The sequence below is a fragment of the Salmo trutta genome, chromosome 6, assembly GCF_901001165.1.
Source record: "Salmo trutta chromosome 6, fSalTru1.1, whole genome shotgun sequence".
In the NCBI taxonomy this organism is placed as follows: Eukaryota; Metazoa; Chordata; class Actinopteri; order Salmoniformes; family Salmonidae; genus Salmo; species Salmo trutta.
In genome coordinates this window covers 25,823,215-25,838,138 of record NC_042962.1, presented here as the reverse complement: position 1 = coordinate 25,838,138, position 14,924 = coordinate 25,823,215, and the positions used below count along the sequence as shown (strand labels likewise).

The following is a 14,924-nucleotide window of genomic DNA, read 5'->3' as shown; positions in this document are numbered from 1 at the left end:
CTTGGTGTCAAAGTGTTACCGTATATTGTTCCAAATAATGTCTTAAAATGAGCATAATCTGAAAGGGTACTTTTGAGATATCAATATTTTTCATGTTGAATAAATGGATGTGAATTTTTTTATTTCAGAATGTAGACCTACTCCATATGTTCGAGCACATTATAAGGAGTATAATGACATCAAGATGTTGTCTGTATCCTGTACGGTTCACAGATCATAGGGTTTTACAGGAGGCATGTATAGGTCTAAAAAGGGCCTAATGTGGCCACTTTTAACACGATTCTCTCAAAAATGGTTTGTCATGCAAATGTAAAAAGCATGTCAAACGAACTTCCTCTCAATGAAGTTTCTATGTGAGAATTGCCAGAACGATCTGGGATACCAAAAATATTTTTGGGCTAAGCTGGCGTGGAATAGCCCTATAGCACTTACTGTGTCAGAGGTACAACCATCAAAGTAATTGGAATGCTAGAGCAATGCATGCAATGCAAAAGCCTAACCCATCTTTATTCAGTAGCCCTTAGGTGACTGTAAAGACTTCTATAAAACCTGGACATTCCACAATTTAGATTTCACCTGGGGATATATACACCACTGGGCTAGGCTGGGTGGGGCTTGCCTCTCGAGCTTTATATATAAATCCTGGATATTCATCCATAGCTCACTTTTGCAGCTCCAGCTGTACCATCCACCGAGCCTATCATTATCTGAAGACCATGCCAATGGCTCTCTCTATGGGGTCCTCCACGCTGTCCGGGGAAGGAGGTTATCATAGGGGCTTCGGGCTTCTCTGGAGGCCTTGGTGGGGGAGGTGGTCGTGGGGGAGGGTTGGCCCTGGTTCTCCGCTCTGGAGCTGGCTATGGAATGGGGCTGGGGGCAGGAGCACGGCTGGGGTTAAGTGGAGGCATGGGGGATGCAGGACTAGGTCTTGAGGGTGGAGGAGGATACGGGGCTGGGATGGGAATGGGGGGTGAAGCAGGCCTAGGTGTTGGGGAAGTAGGAGGCTACGGGGCTGGGATGGGGATGGGGGGTGGAGTAGGCTACGGGGCTAGGATGGGGATGGGGTGGAGCAGAAGTAGGTATTGAAGGTGGAGGAGGCTACTGGGATGGGCTTGGGTATGGGTGGTGGTGGTGGCAGTGCTGCCTTCTCTATGGGACGCACCATGGCAGTTGGGGGGCTGGGGGCGGGTGCATTTCTGGATGCAGCGGGAGCATCTTCTTCTGCGGAGCCCTTGCTGGCCCCGGTCCTCTCGCGGGCTGCAGAGAAACACCCTCTCTGGGCTCAACGAGCGCTTCTCAGGCTACATGGCCAAAGTGAGGCAGCTGCAGCAGGAGAATGTAGTCCTGGAGGCTCAGGCTGGCAGATATGACCAACGAGTCCACCGGAGCCACCACCACCACGGCTGAGTACGAGACCCAGCTGATACTGGAGAGCCTGACCCTGGACACGGTCAAGCTTGGGATGGAGCTGGACTGCATCCGGGGAACCGCCCATGAGATGAAGGCCAAGTAAGTCTCACTGCATGCCTTCTCATTGGGAGAAGTGCATGTATGCTCCCAAATGGCTCCCTATTCCCTTTATAGTACACTACTGTTGATCAGGGCCCATAGTGACGCATCCAATGTGATTTATTTTTACATGCTAGCTATTCATTGTCTGCTAAACACATTGTGAAGAGGCAATTATGATTTCCTGTCATACCTGTCACCTTTTGTCATGCAGGTATGATTTTGAACAAGGCATGAGGTATCAGCTGGAATCAGATATTGCCGATATGAGGAGGGTACTGCAGAATCTATGCTTATAAATATCAGATTTCATTCAATATAATTTCCTGTTCAGTTAGACAACAAATCGCTATGACTATAGCTCTCCATCCTGTAGGACATTGACATGGCCCACGTTCTCCGCATTGAACTAGATGCCAAACACTCTAGCCTTAAAGATGAGCTGGACTTTATCACCAAGACTCAGGATGAGGTAATAGCCTAGAATACATCACAGAGCACAACACTGTATGAGTGCATGCGATGCTTGTGTGTAGATGTGTGCATCTCTACATTCATTGTGAGATGGTGAGCAAGGCAAACTTCAGAGAGAACACTGAAGTTCCCTTTGTGAAAAGTAAAGTAATTATATTGTATTCTATTAAACTACATAGAACTGTATGAGACTGTACCAGATTGTACGAGTGTTGTCATGTGAACTGTAATGAGTGGTATTGGCTGACAGATGGATGGTTTTACAGGAGCTGTTCAGTATTCAGTCCGAACTGGGCACCTCGTCCACTGACACATCAGTATCTATGATTGAGGTGGACCTGGTCAAGTCCTTTGACATCGCTTCTGCCCTCAACAAGATAAGAGTGGAGTATGAGAAATCAGTACAGCAGCACAGAGAGAAGGCAGATGCCTACTACAAAATCAAGGTACAGCTTACTCAAAATGCAAATTGACAGCATTAGGCCTACTAAATGTAAATATGACATTTTATTTTTATAATACCATTTAGATTTCTAAACAATATGAATTATATTTGCTACTTATTTTAAAGACACTAATTGTTTGCTGTGAATGTACAATACACTCTCTGCCCAATAGGGGTCAGTAGATATGGTTGGATGTCTCATGGGGAATGAGATAAGCCTACTTAGAAAATATTTGGACATAGGGATGCTATGTTTTTGGGGAGCGACACAAAGTATAAATCCCTTGAAATCTATGTAATGAAATAACTAGCGCATGGTTTACAAAGTCTGAAAAGCAGATCACTCAGAACAACTAGTTACTGAACAACTAGTCACTGAACAACTAGTTACTGAACAACTAGTCACACTGTTGTCTTTTCACTCAGAAAAGGCCTATAAGCTACTCAAAGGGCATTACATTTTGGCCTGCGGGAACAAGGGGGAGGAACGCTTTGGCTTGATCTGATGATCTTCTTAGAGCTGAAACTGTCACAGACACCACAAGCTTGTGTCCCCAATATAACACTAGAACCTATAGGGAATAGGGTGCCCTTTGGGACGGAAAATGGTGTGATGGTGTGGTGACCAGCCAACCGTTACTCTACTCCTGTTTTGAGTGAAACTCATCAAGCTGCAGAGCAGTTTGCTGTGGGTTAATCCCCAGTTAGTGGTGTCTTTGGTGCAGACAAAAGAGTCAGGGAACCCAACTTCCTAAAGCAGGGGAAGAAACAAACAACTGCCGGCCATTTTGTTGTTGGATTGATGTTTTATTAAAAGAACTGACATGCAGACAGATATAGATGTACATACATGCATACTTACACACAAGACACTCACTCCGCCTCTCTCATGCAAACATCTACATGCATCTTTCACTCTGAAAGTGACTCACATCAAGAATCCTGCAGCTCGTGTAAAGAATACACTGAATGATGTTATCAAAGTGTGTATGAGACAGTAGCTCATGGTCCTGTGCTGCTCTGTCTCTGCCTGCAGTTGGATGAGGTCCAGGCTGTCAATGCCACCAGCTCTGAGGCCCTCACCACCTCCAAGGCAGAGATCTCTGCCTCTAGGAAAGAACTGCAGGCCCTCAGTCTGGAGCTGCAGAGTCTGGTCAACATGGTGAGTCGGGTGTCACACACTGTGTGTGTGTGTGTGTGTGTGTGTGTGTGTGTGTGTGTGTGTGTTTGTGATTACACCATTTCAATCTATTGTACCAATACCATATCGTATGTGAATAGAACTCTTCACTGGCCTTAGAGAGATATCTATAGTCATAGTGAAATGAAACCATGTATGTACAGTACCAGTCAAAAGTTTGGACACATCTACTCATTAAAGGGTTTTTCTTTATTTTTTACTATTTTCTACATCATAGAATAATAGTGAAGACATCAAAACTATGAAATAACACATATGGAATCCTGTAGTAACCAAAAGAGTGTTAAACAAATCAAAATATTTGCTTAGATTTTAGATTCTTCAAAGTCGCTACCATTTGCCTTGATGACAGCTTTGCACACTCTTGGAATTCTCTCAACCAGCTTCACCTGAAAGGCTTTTCCAACGGTCATGAATCCAACTCATCCCAAACCATCTCAATTGGGTTGAGGTCGGGTGACTGTGGAGGCCAGGTCATCTGATGCTGCACTCCATCACGCTCCTTCTTGGTCAAATAGCACTTACACAGCCTGGCGGTGTGTTGGGTCATTGTCCTGTTGAAAAACAAATGATAGTCCCACTAAGCGCAAACCAGATGGTATGGCGTATCGCTGCAGAATGCTGTGGTAGCCATGCTGGTTAAGTGTGCCTTGAATTCTAAATAAATCACTGACAATGTCACCAGCAAAGCACCCCCATACCATCACACCTCCTCCTCCATGCTTCACTGTGGGAACCACACATGCGGAGATCATCCATTCACATACTCTGCGTCTCACAACGACATGGCGGTTGGAACCAAAAATCTCAATTTTGGACTCATCAGACCAAAGGACAGATTTCTACCGTTCTAATGTCCATTGCTCATGTTCCTTGACCCAAGCAAGTCTCTTCGTCTTATTGGTGTCCTTTAGTAGTGGTTTCTTTGCAGCACACATACAGATGTGTCTGTTACTTGAACTCTGAAGCATGTTTTTGGGCTGCAATTTCTGAGGCTGGTAACTCTAATGAACTTATCTTCTGCAGCAGAGGTAACTCTGGGTCTTCCTTTCCTGCGGCGGTCCTCATGAGAGCCAGTTTCATCATAGCGCTTGATGGTTTTTGCAACTGCACTTGAAGAAACTTTCATAGTTCTTGAAATTTTCCAGATTGACTGACTTTCATGTCGTAAAGTAATGATGAACTGTTATTTCTCTTTGCATATTTGAGCAGTTCTTGCCATAATATGGACTTGGTCTTTTACCAAATAGGGCTATCTTCTGATTACCACCCCTACCTTGTCACAACACAACTGATTGGCTCAAACGCATTAAGAAGGAAAGAAATTCCACAAGGAATACTTATTAATTGAAATGCATTCCAGGTGACTACCCCATGAAGCTGGTTGAGAGAATGCCAAGAGTGTGCAAAGCTGGCATCAAGGCAAAGGGTGGCTACTTTGTAAAATCTTAAATATACTTTGATTTGTTTAACACTTTTTTGGTTACAACATGATTCCATATGTGTTATTTCATACACTGCTCAAAAAAATAAAGGGAACACTAAAATAACACATCCTAGATCTGAATGAATGAAATAATCTTATTAAATACTTTTTTCTTTATATAGTTGAATGTGCTGACAACAAAATCACACAAAAAGAATCAATGGAAATCCAATTTGTCAATCCATGGAAGTCTGGATTTGGAGTCACACTCAAAATTAAATTGGAAAACCACACTACAGGCTGATCCAACTTTGATGTAATGTCCTTACAACAAGTCAAAATTAGGCTCAGTAGTGTGTGTGGCCTCCACGTGCCTGTATGACCTCCCTACAATGCCTAGACATGCTCCTGATGAGGTGGCGGATGGTCTCCTGAGGGATGTCCTCCCAGACCTGGACTAAAGCATCCGCCAACTCCTGGACAGTCTGTGGTGCAACGTGGCGTTGGTGGATGGAGCGAGACATGATGTCCCAGATGTGCTCAATTGGATTCAGGTCTGGGGAACGGGTGGGCCAGTCCATAGCATCAATGCCTTCCTCTTGCAGGAACTGCTGACACACTCCAGCCACATGAGGTCTAGCAATGTCTTGCATTAGGAGGAACCCAGGGCCAACCGCACCAGCATATGGTCTCACAAGGGGTCTGAGGATCTCATCTCGGTACCTAATGGCAGTCAGGCTACCTCTGGCGAGCACGGAGGGCTGTGCGGCCCCCCAAAGAAATGCCACCCCACACCATGACTGACCCACCGCCAAACCGGTCATGCTGGAGGATGTTGCAGGCAGCAGAACGTTCTCCACGGCGCCTCCAGACTCTGTCACGTCTGTCACATGTGCTCAGTGTGAACCTGCTTTCATCTGTGAAGAGCACAGGGCGCCAGTGGCGAATTTGCGAATCTTGGTGTTCTCTGGCAAATGCCAAACGTCCTGCATGGTGTTGGGCTGTAAGCACAACCCCCACCTGTGGACATCGGGCCCTCATACCACCCTCATGGAGTCTGTTTCTGACCGTTTGAGCAGACACATGCACATTTGTGGCCTGCTGGAGGTCATTTTGCAGGGCTCTGGCAGTGCTCCTCCTGCTCCTCCTTGCACAAAGGCAGAGGTAGCGGTCCTGCTGCTGGGTTGTTGCCCTCCTACGGCCTCCTCCACGTCTCCTGATGTACTGGCCTGTCTCCTGGTAGCGCCTCCATGCTCTGGACACTACGCTGACAGACACAGCAAACCTTCTTGCCACAGCTCGCATTGATGACTCCGTCTCATGCTACCACTAGAGTGAAAGCACCGCCAGCATTCAAAAGTGACCAAAACATCAGCCAGGAAGCATGGGAACTGAGAAGTGGTCTGTGGTCACCACCTGCAGAACCACTCCTTTATTGGGGGTGTATAATTTCCACCTGTTGTCTATTCCATTTGCACAACAGCATGTGAAATTTATTGTCAATCAGTGTTGCTTCCTAAGTGGACAGTTTGATTTCACAGAAGTGTGATTGACTTGGAGTTACATTGTGTTGTTTAAGTGTTCCCTTTATTGTTTGAGCAGTGTAGTTTTGATGTCTTCATTATTATTCTACAATGTAGAAAATACACCTGTATTGAGTAGGTGTGTCCAAACTTTTGACTGGTTCTGTAAGTCAGTGATGCTGTGACAGTGCCGTGATGCAGCTGATGAGTATCAGAGTTTGATATAAATCAGTGCTAACAGTCACACAGGAAGTGGTTGCTATGGTGTCTCACATTGTTAAACTCCCCTACTGCTGAGCTTAGGCACAAACAGCAATACTGCTTCCCAGAAGACATCATAGTGATGTATTCATTCACCTCAGTTTTGTGCCTTCCAGTAGAAAGACAGGGGACTAAGGCACCAACAGGATTGTTTTCTTTTTACCTCAAAATCAGTTTACTGTTTTGTGTTTTTCTTTATACATTTTAAGTGAGGTTCTGCTTATGGGAAATGGGTTGCATTGACTGGCACTTTTATTTTGAATGATACACTTTTGATAACAGGGTGACGGTGGTTATGTTGTCCCAGTTAAACAATGCCACATAGGTTCTAGCATGAGCTAGCTAGTTAGTTAACAGATCCTCCTCCCTTCTCTCTGAAGAACATGTCCCTGGAGCTTAGCTTTGCCAAGGCTCATGCCCAGTCCAGTGGGGGCATGGCGGAGTACCAGACCCAGATCAGGGGCCTGGAGGGGACCATCGAGGTGGCTAAGGTGGACCCGCACAAGCAAATCCCCAGCTACCAGGAGCTCCTGGATGTCAAGCTGGCCCTGGACGCTGAGATCACCACCTACCGGACACTTCTGGACTGGGATGACCTTAGGTTAGAGTGCTGATCTATGATCAGTTTTGCCTTATGAATGCGGTCTCGGAGCTCTCATTCAATTCAATTGAATGAATACTTTATTTCCAATCGACAATGGTTAAAAAGGATATGGATAGGACCTCACATTATCCACATAATCCACCAGTGTCAGTGAGGCAATAACCAGTTGGCTGTCCTTCTAGCTTCCCCGTCCAGTCCTTTGGCTCCTCCCCTCTCTACATGTCCATCTCCCCTGGCCCCTCTTCCCACATCAGGAGCCCCTCCTCCTCCAAATCTGGAGTTCTGGCAGAGCTCACTACAGTGATGAAGAAAGAGTTTAGTTAAAGATCAAATAGTCAGTTCTGAGCAAATCGGTAAATGTCTTGCATAATTCAATATCATTGAAAAATGAAATAGTTACCTGTTTTTGACCTCTCTTTCATGGTATTTGTAGAGAGTATGTCTTTCACAAAGACTTCCTACACTGACACTGGTGAGAAAACAGTATGAAGCCCACCTGGCATCTATAGTCTCTTTCAGGGAAGGACTGGGACCAGAAATAGTTTTCCCCCCTTGAGAGCCCTACAATTGGCCCATTTCCCCCCTGAAGGCCCACATTACTGGCGAAATAATGATCATTCTGTAAAATAAAATAAAAATGTGGACAGGCCCACTGGCTTAAAGATGGACCAGCCCATCTGGCATTTGCCCAAACTGCCATAATGCAGTCTGAGGATATGGGTAAATTAATGACTAGGTAAATCATAGATGTCACACATCCACACCATTGAAACAAGACAATAACTATTTAACCTTTCTTATCTATGCATCACTGTGTTGTGTCATTTGTCTTAGGAAGAGTGCCACTCTTTCTTGATCAATTCTATCTTAGATGAAAAAAAACGTCATTAAAGACTGTTAGTACTAATTGATGTTCTCTAATTCTTGTTACAGTGACAGATGAGGTCATTGAGAGTGAGACCAAAGAAGAAGTGGTCACGGGCGAGTTTCCATAACCGTATCATTTGACTAGACAGAGCCAATGTGTTATAACAGACCAATGATACTGGACCATGTGGTTTAGGAGGGTCATTCCAAGTGCCGTGAATCACTGCCAAGCTGAATCAGTCTCAAGCACTCAGATTATCCGCTGGAGTTGCCCTTATCTGCAGGGGACTTCACAGAGCACTCATGTTCTCAGTATCACCATCAACAACATAATGTTATGTACATAGCATAGGCCTGTTACTTAATAAATCAGTCCTTCTAAGTCTTAGACAGAATGCTTTCTCTCCACAGGGGCCTACTCTGAGACCACTACTAATGCATCTGATGCAGAGTCTGAGTCCTCGGTCAGACCTCAGTATCACAGCATGGTGACCCGATATGACCTTACATGACCTTTGCCCAATAAACTTTGCTTCATCATATAGGATTTCATTGTGGTTATTATTGTATTCTAGTGAATCGTAAGATGTATATAAGAATGTCCATAGTGCAGACAACGTTTAGATATGGATTTTCCTTCTGTGTATTCTGTGGGATTTGAGTAATTTATGCAAGAAGCGCAGGATCATTTGGGGACTGGGTTTGCCATATTTCAGGATCAGTGTGTGTTTTCGAGCATTGCGTGTGTGTGACAGAGAGGTCTGTCTTTGTCCTGCACAGGTGTTAATGCACCTACCATGCACATCAGAGCTACAGTAATGCTGCTTTGCCATGTGTCAATTGGTACTGATGTCACCACCAACACCTTTCCGTCTGTCACTTTCTTCAAGAGTGGGTTCTCATAGGCACCCTAATGTACCCTTAACCCGGCTAACAGGCCACGGTTGTTTCACTTCACCTCTTTGTGGTCCAAACCGAGAAACGCAATCTGAAAATGACAGAAGAAGAGACTGGTATCTACTCTCAACCGCTCATATCTGGGTCCTCAGTCTCAGACGGAAACTGCTAAATCAGCTTGGGTAGCGAAACCTTTATGAGGATGGCACAATGGCTTGCTCTGATCTCTGTTGTACTCAGTGCCTAAAGATGGTTCGAAACGCAGAAGGTTAGAGAAGACTCTTCCTTACACCTGCTCACAGGAAACACACAACCATGCAGGCTTCCCTCTCCCTTTATGTCTCGATCATAACATAGTCACTTTGGAAACTCAAAAAGTTGATATCAAGACAGTATCAACAAAAAATAGAAAAGACAATATCAAGTTTTGTCAAACTTGCTGGAATCTGGAACTCCGATAAAAACACGATTATATCTTTAAATGAATTCAATCAAAACGATCAATACCGATTGTTCATTTTCATTTATCCGTGTTGTAAACAAGTCCAGGAATGCAAGGTACTATTGATTCAGGGATTCTTGGGGATTATAAATGTGGTTTACTTTGCTTACATTTCTTTAACTTCCCATTGCCCTTCACAATGTCTTCCCATTGCCCTTCACAATGTCTTCCCATTGCCCTTCACAATGTCTTCCCATTGCCCTTCACAATGTCTTCCCATTGCCCTTCACAATGTCTTCCCATTGCCCTTCACAATGTCTTCCCATTGCCCTTCACAATGTCTTCCCATTGCCCTTCACAATGTCTTCTCATAGTAGTTGCACTTCCCTTTCTACAGCGTTTGCTCCTTCCCCACAATAGTAAAACATGGGTGTTTCTCAGATGTAGTTTCATATAGGGAACACCTGACCAGATCATTGTGAGTCCTGTGACATACAGATACATCGTCTTCTCTTAGAAAACCCTCTACGCCGTGCAAATGTCTGTTCACTGTGATAATGCTGTCACAACAGCTCACCATGAACCTCCCCTCACCATCTCATCCCACTGGTGTTATCTTACACCTACTACCAAGGTTCTCCATTTCACTTCTCCCAGGCACTATGTGCTTAACTTAGAATACGGTGTTGTGTAAAATGTGGTGTGACATGAAGGTCTATGACGTGTTTTTGGAGGGATGAATGGGAGAATTGTAACAGCAGAAAGAGACAATAGACGTGAAACCCAATGTGTAGAGCAGATATGACTAATAACACCTGCATGCAATGCTATTCGTTTCTGTCTAAGATGGTGTCTCATAGAACATATGCAAGTAATCACTAGCATGCCGACAGACATGAGTGCCAGAGAGGTTCCCTAAAATGAAACGCAGTATCTCAATTTAATACTCACAATGTAGCCAGTGGAGGCTGCTGAGGTGGAGCACAGCTCATGGTAATGGCTGGAATGGAGTCAGTGGAATGGTATCAGCCACATGTTTGATGCCATTCCACTGACTCCATTCCAGCCATTATTATGAGCCGTCCTCCCCTCAACAGCCTCCACAGCAGCCTCCATTGTAGTTAAGGCAAAACCATAAAAGCTGGTGACGTTGAGACATGTAGCAATATTCGTCGAGGGTTTGAGGAAAGCATTGATATCTAGTTTGCTAGTAGCACTCATCACAGACTGGGTAAGTTCTTGTAACATTGTCTTTGTTATCAACTTTTTAGTGAGTTTTGTTCCAAAATGTGGGATGTTCTTTCATAGTACTGGAAAGTGATCAATTATGATATGATCAAGTTTTAAAGTGTATGTATGTATGCAGTAAACAAAAACATTATCTCACATATTAGGTTATTTGGGGACTAAACTATACATTTTTTTTTTATTTTCCTTCTTTCGACAGGCAAAATGGAGTCACCATCATTCACAATATTTCCGACTTCTGAAACTGTAAGTATTATCTCAATCTAAATGCTTGTATTTACAACTATAAAGCCAGGCTATAAAATGAGTTAGAGAGCAACATCAAATCAGCAGAGAATGGATTCAATCCAAATGTGTTAATTTAACCAAGAGTATCTAGTGCAGTAGCTCGCCAAACAATTCTGAAGGTACCTGCAATTTATAAGTGTTCCACCTCAAACTGTCATTAACAAATCTCACACGTATCAGACACCACAAGCTCCCAGTTATGCTACTATCTAATCAACACAACCTTGACATTATCCCACCCCTGGGTAGCCACTATTGGCTTAAAAAGCCAAACCTAACACAATATCTGCCAATTCATTTCCAGCAATATTGCCTGTCTGTGTGGTGCCCGCGTTTGTCTGTCCCTCTGCGTGTTGCCAGTTGATGTGATTAACGTCTTGCGGGTTGACAGAAATAGTTTCACCAAAACCCTCACAATTAAAATGTTAACTGCAAAGTAGGCTCACCTGGCAGAAGTGTATCATGAGTAAGTATGTCATGTGTATCTATTATTTGCAAACTTTGCCGTGAAATGAGCAGCAGCAGTACAGAACCATCACTAGACGGGCACATTCTTCACTGGCTAGATGCACAATTAAAGGGGAATTCAACTCAAAAAATCAAAATGTGTTAGTTTTCTTCCAGACCTAAAAATTGTGTTGTTTCTATATGAACAATTGTAATTGAGAGTGAGAAACCAACAAATCTAAACCAGAAAATAAATGAGAAAAAATAATATATAAAACAGAATTTGAGAGGAAAAAAAAAAAATCACAGCTTTTATAGGGCCCCCTAGAGTTGTTTATGAACTATTACTTTACCAGGTATATTGGCAGAAAACAGTGCACTACTTTCTCTTCTACACTAGGATGTGGGGAAGAGTTTTAGGGGAGAAGAGAAAAACGTGCCTATTTGAAAGCTAGAAGAAATTAGTAGCACGCGACCAGTTTCATATATATATATTTTTTAAGTAGCTCTCATGATAGAAAAGGCTGGAGACCCCTGATCTAGTGTTTGTCTTTTGAACTCCCATACAAAGACCACATAAAGTTTCACATCAACATTAATGTGGTTGGAGAGAAAAAAAAAAATATTTTTTATTTTAGTACCCAAAGTAGCCAAGATTTGGATCAGACTGGAAGGGTTGTTTATGATGTTTGTAACAATGTTTTTGTAGTCTGTGTTCGTGCGAGTGTACAAGAACTCTTGTAGCAAATATTTCTAACACACACGCAAACATCAGCATCAAATATCTATGGTGCGCACAAAAGAACTGTCACCTTTCCCCCCATATTTATCTCTGTCCTAGATCTGTGTTGGAGGCGACAACGAGCGCAGTGTCGTTGACGTGCGTCGTGAACCTGAGCCCCTCTCTGTAGCCCCCCTGGAGCGTTAGCCCCCCCGTCTCACACAGAAGGAAGTGGTGCAGCGGTGTGGTTTCTCCTGTTGTGAGACACAACACCTGCTTCTGAGAGCAACCACAGCAGCATTGGCTTTAGGTAGAACGTCACTACCACCAGATCTTGATGTCGCCGTGCTGTGCTCCACTAAATGCACTATGTTATGAAGCACTGTAGTGTAGGCAGACGGTTTAGGGGAACAGGCAGCTAGCTAGTCAACCACTGCAGACAGGAAGCCATGAAAAAAATAAATGGAAACAAAAATGCTCAAACTACATTTAAATCTGTTGGTCTTAAACCGTTATGAAAGACACCGTGACAAAAGAAATGATTAAGGACACCTGTTGCACAAATTCAAAGTAAAATGCTTGTTTGTATTACAGGGATCTGGAGATTACACAGAGGACTATGAGGGAGGCTTTACTGAGACCCCAGGGGGAATGTGTGATAAGTCCTGGGTGAGGGAGTTCCGGGGTCTTTACGAACCCCCTCTGTTCTGGCTCATCTTCGCCCTGGGCGCCGTGGGCAACCTGATGGTGGTCTTCATCTTTACCACGGTACGCCACCGCCTCAAGACTATGACAGACGTGTACCTACTCAACCTGGCTGTGGCTGATCTCCTCTTCCTGGGTACACTGCCCTTCTGGGCTGCTGATGCCACCAGGGGCTGGGTGTTCGGCCTGGGCCTCTGTAAGATCCTCTCGGCCGTCTACAAAATCAACTTCTTCAGCAGCATGCTGTTGCTCACCTGTATCAGTGTGGACCGCTATGTGGCAATCGTCCAGGTCACCAAGGCTCACAACCTAAAGAACAAGAGGCTGTTTGTCAGCAAGCTGGTTTGCCTGGCTGTCTGGATCATCTCAGGCCTCCTGGCTCTGCCCGAGTTCATTTTCGCCCAGGTGAAGCCTGACCGCAGGGGGAATTCCTTCTGTGTCCTGGTCTACCCCAACAACCTCTTCAACCGCACCAAGATCCTGGTGCTGGCTCTGCAGGTCTGTGTGGGCTTCTGCCTGCCTCTGCTGGTCATGGTTCTATGCTACTCGGTCATCATCCGCACCCTGCTGCAGGCCAAGAGCTTTGAGAAGCACAAGGCACTGAGAGTCATCTTCGCCGTGGTGGCTGTGTTTGTCCTCTCCCAGCTACCGTACAACGGGCTACTCGTGGTTGATGCCACGCAGGCCGCCAACACCACCATCACAGACTGTGCCATATCGGGCCATTTCGATGTCGCCGGGCAGATTGCGAAGAGCCTTGCATACACCCATGCTTGCATTAACCCCTTCCTGTACGTGTTCATTGGCGTTCGCTTCCGGAAGGATCTGCTGAGTCTGCTGAGGCAGTACACCTGTGGCCTGAACCAGAGAGGCCTCAGTAAGATGCAGGCCGTCCCCAAACGCCCCTCCGTCATGTCCGACACCGAGACCACCCCTGCACTCTCCTTGTAACCCCGCCTCCCTGAGACCACTCCCCCCCCATCTTGGCGTTACCACACCTACCCACATATTAAACATCACCTCAGACCATACCGTTGGGTTGAATCCTAGCTAAAGATCTGTGTGCGTAATTCAAATTTCTCATTGACATCCATACATTTAAACGTGTAAAGGTTAATACCAGGGGTCTCAAAGTTAGGCTTCATTCCCCTGTGAATGCCTCCGACCTTATCATTACTTCCATATGATATCATAGGCTGCTATGGACTGCACGTTTCCAGGGCGACAAACCCAGCTGCATCCTGATTGTGTTAGTATTTTGCCAGTATAGAAATTCATTGTTGTTTACATATACCCCATGCAGACAGTCAAGAAACATACAATACATCCAAAGCATACAGTTCTCTAGGTCCTTGTATAAAAGTGTACATTACTGTATATAAATTGTGTCATTGAGTATTGTTACCATGACTGTGTTACTGTTTTCTGTATTTGAAGAGTAGGTGCTGCTGCAAATCCTCATAGTTATTTGCATTATAATTGTGAAAGTATCAATTAAAACTGAAATAAAATGATTGTCCTCTGTTGTTTGTCAAAGTGAAAACAGTCAAATCATTATCTTGAAAACCAACACCAGTTAGTGACCAACACCAGTTAGAATACCTCACTTAGTCCTTTCTTCAAAATGTGTCACAATAATGAGACTCACATGCTCTCTTTTATAAAGGTCATACAATTGAAATAGGTAGCGCAAAGGCCACGTGAATAAATGCAACCGTTTGAGACACGAGCGACGTCCACTTCTTATTTTTCACTTGGTGTGAGAATACGGCACACTGTTTTCAATGGTGTAACGTACGTCCTGTGGTGGGGAAACAGACTAAGTGCGGCTTGTTGCGTCCACAGCACTTTCACTATGACTGCAGC

At 44.6% G+C, this 14,924-nt stretch overlaps 1 protein-coding gene and 1 pseudogene across 2 annotated transcripts; both read left to right on the top strand.

Annotated features, from left to right (window-relative positions):
* The first annotated feature begins 1,094 nt into the window (after nt 1–1,094).
* LOC115195732 (thread biopolymer filament subunit gamma-like) lies at nt 1,095–8,838 on the top strand (annotated as a pseudogene).
* Nucleotides 8,839–10,790: 1,952 nt separating this feature from the next.
* Nucleotides 10,791–14,584, top strand: LOC115195731 (C-C chemokine receptor type 9). 2 transcript variants are annotated; one of them, XM_029755903.1, is made up of 4 exons: nt 10,791–10,880; nt 11,097–11,143; nt 12,948–14,030; nt 14,095–14,584. In XM_029755903.1, exons 2-3 carry the CDS (start codon nt 11,102–11,104, stop codon nt 14,007–14,009), a joined length of 1,104 nt encoding a protein of 367 aa, XP_029611763.1. In that variant the 5' UTR covers nt 10,791–10,880; nt 11,097–11,101; the 3' UTR covers nt 14,010–14,030; nt 14,095–14,584. The 2 variants fall into 2 exon arrangements, with proteins under 2 accessions (XP_029611763.1, XP_029611762.1); XM_029755902.1 differs by having other exon boundaries at nt 12,948–14,584.
* The last annotated feature ends 340 nt before the right edge of the window (nt 14,585–14,924 follow it).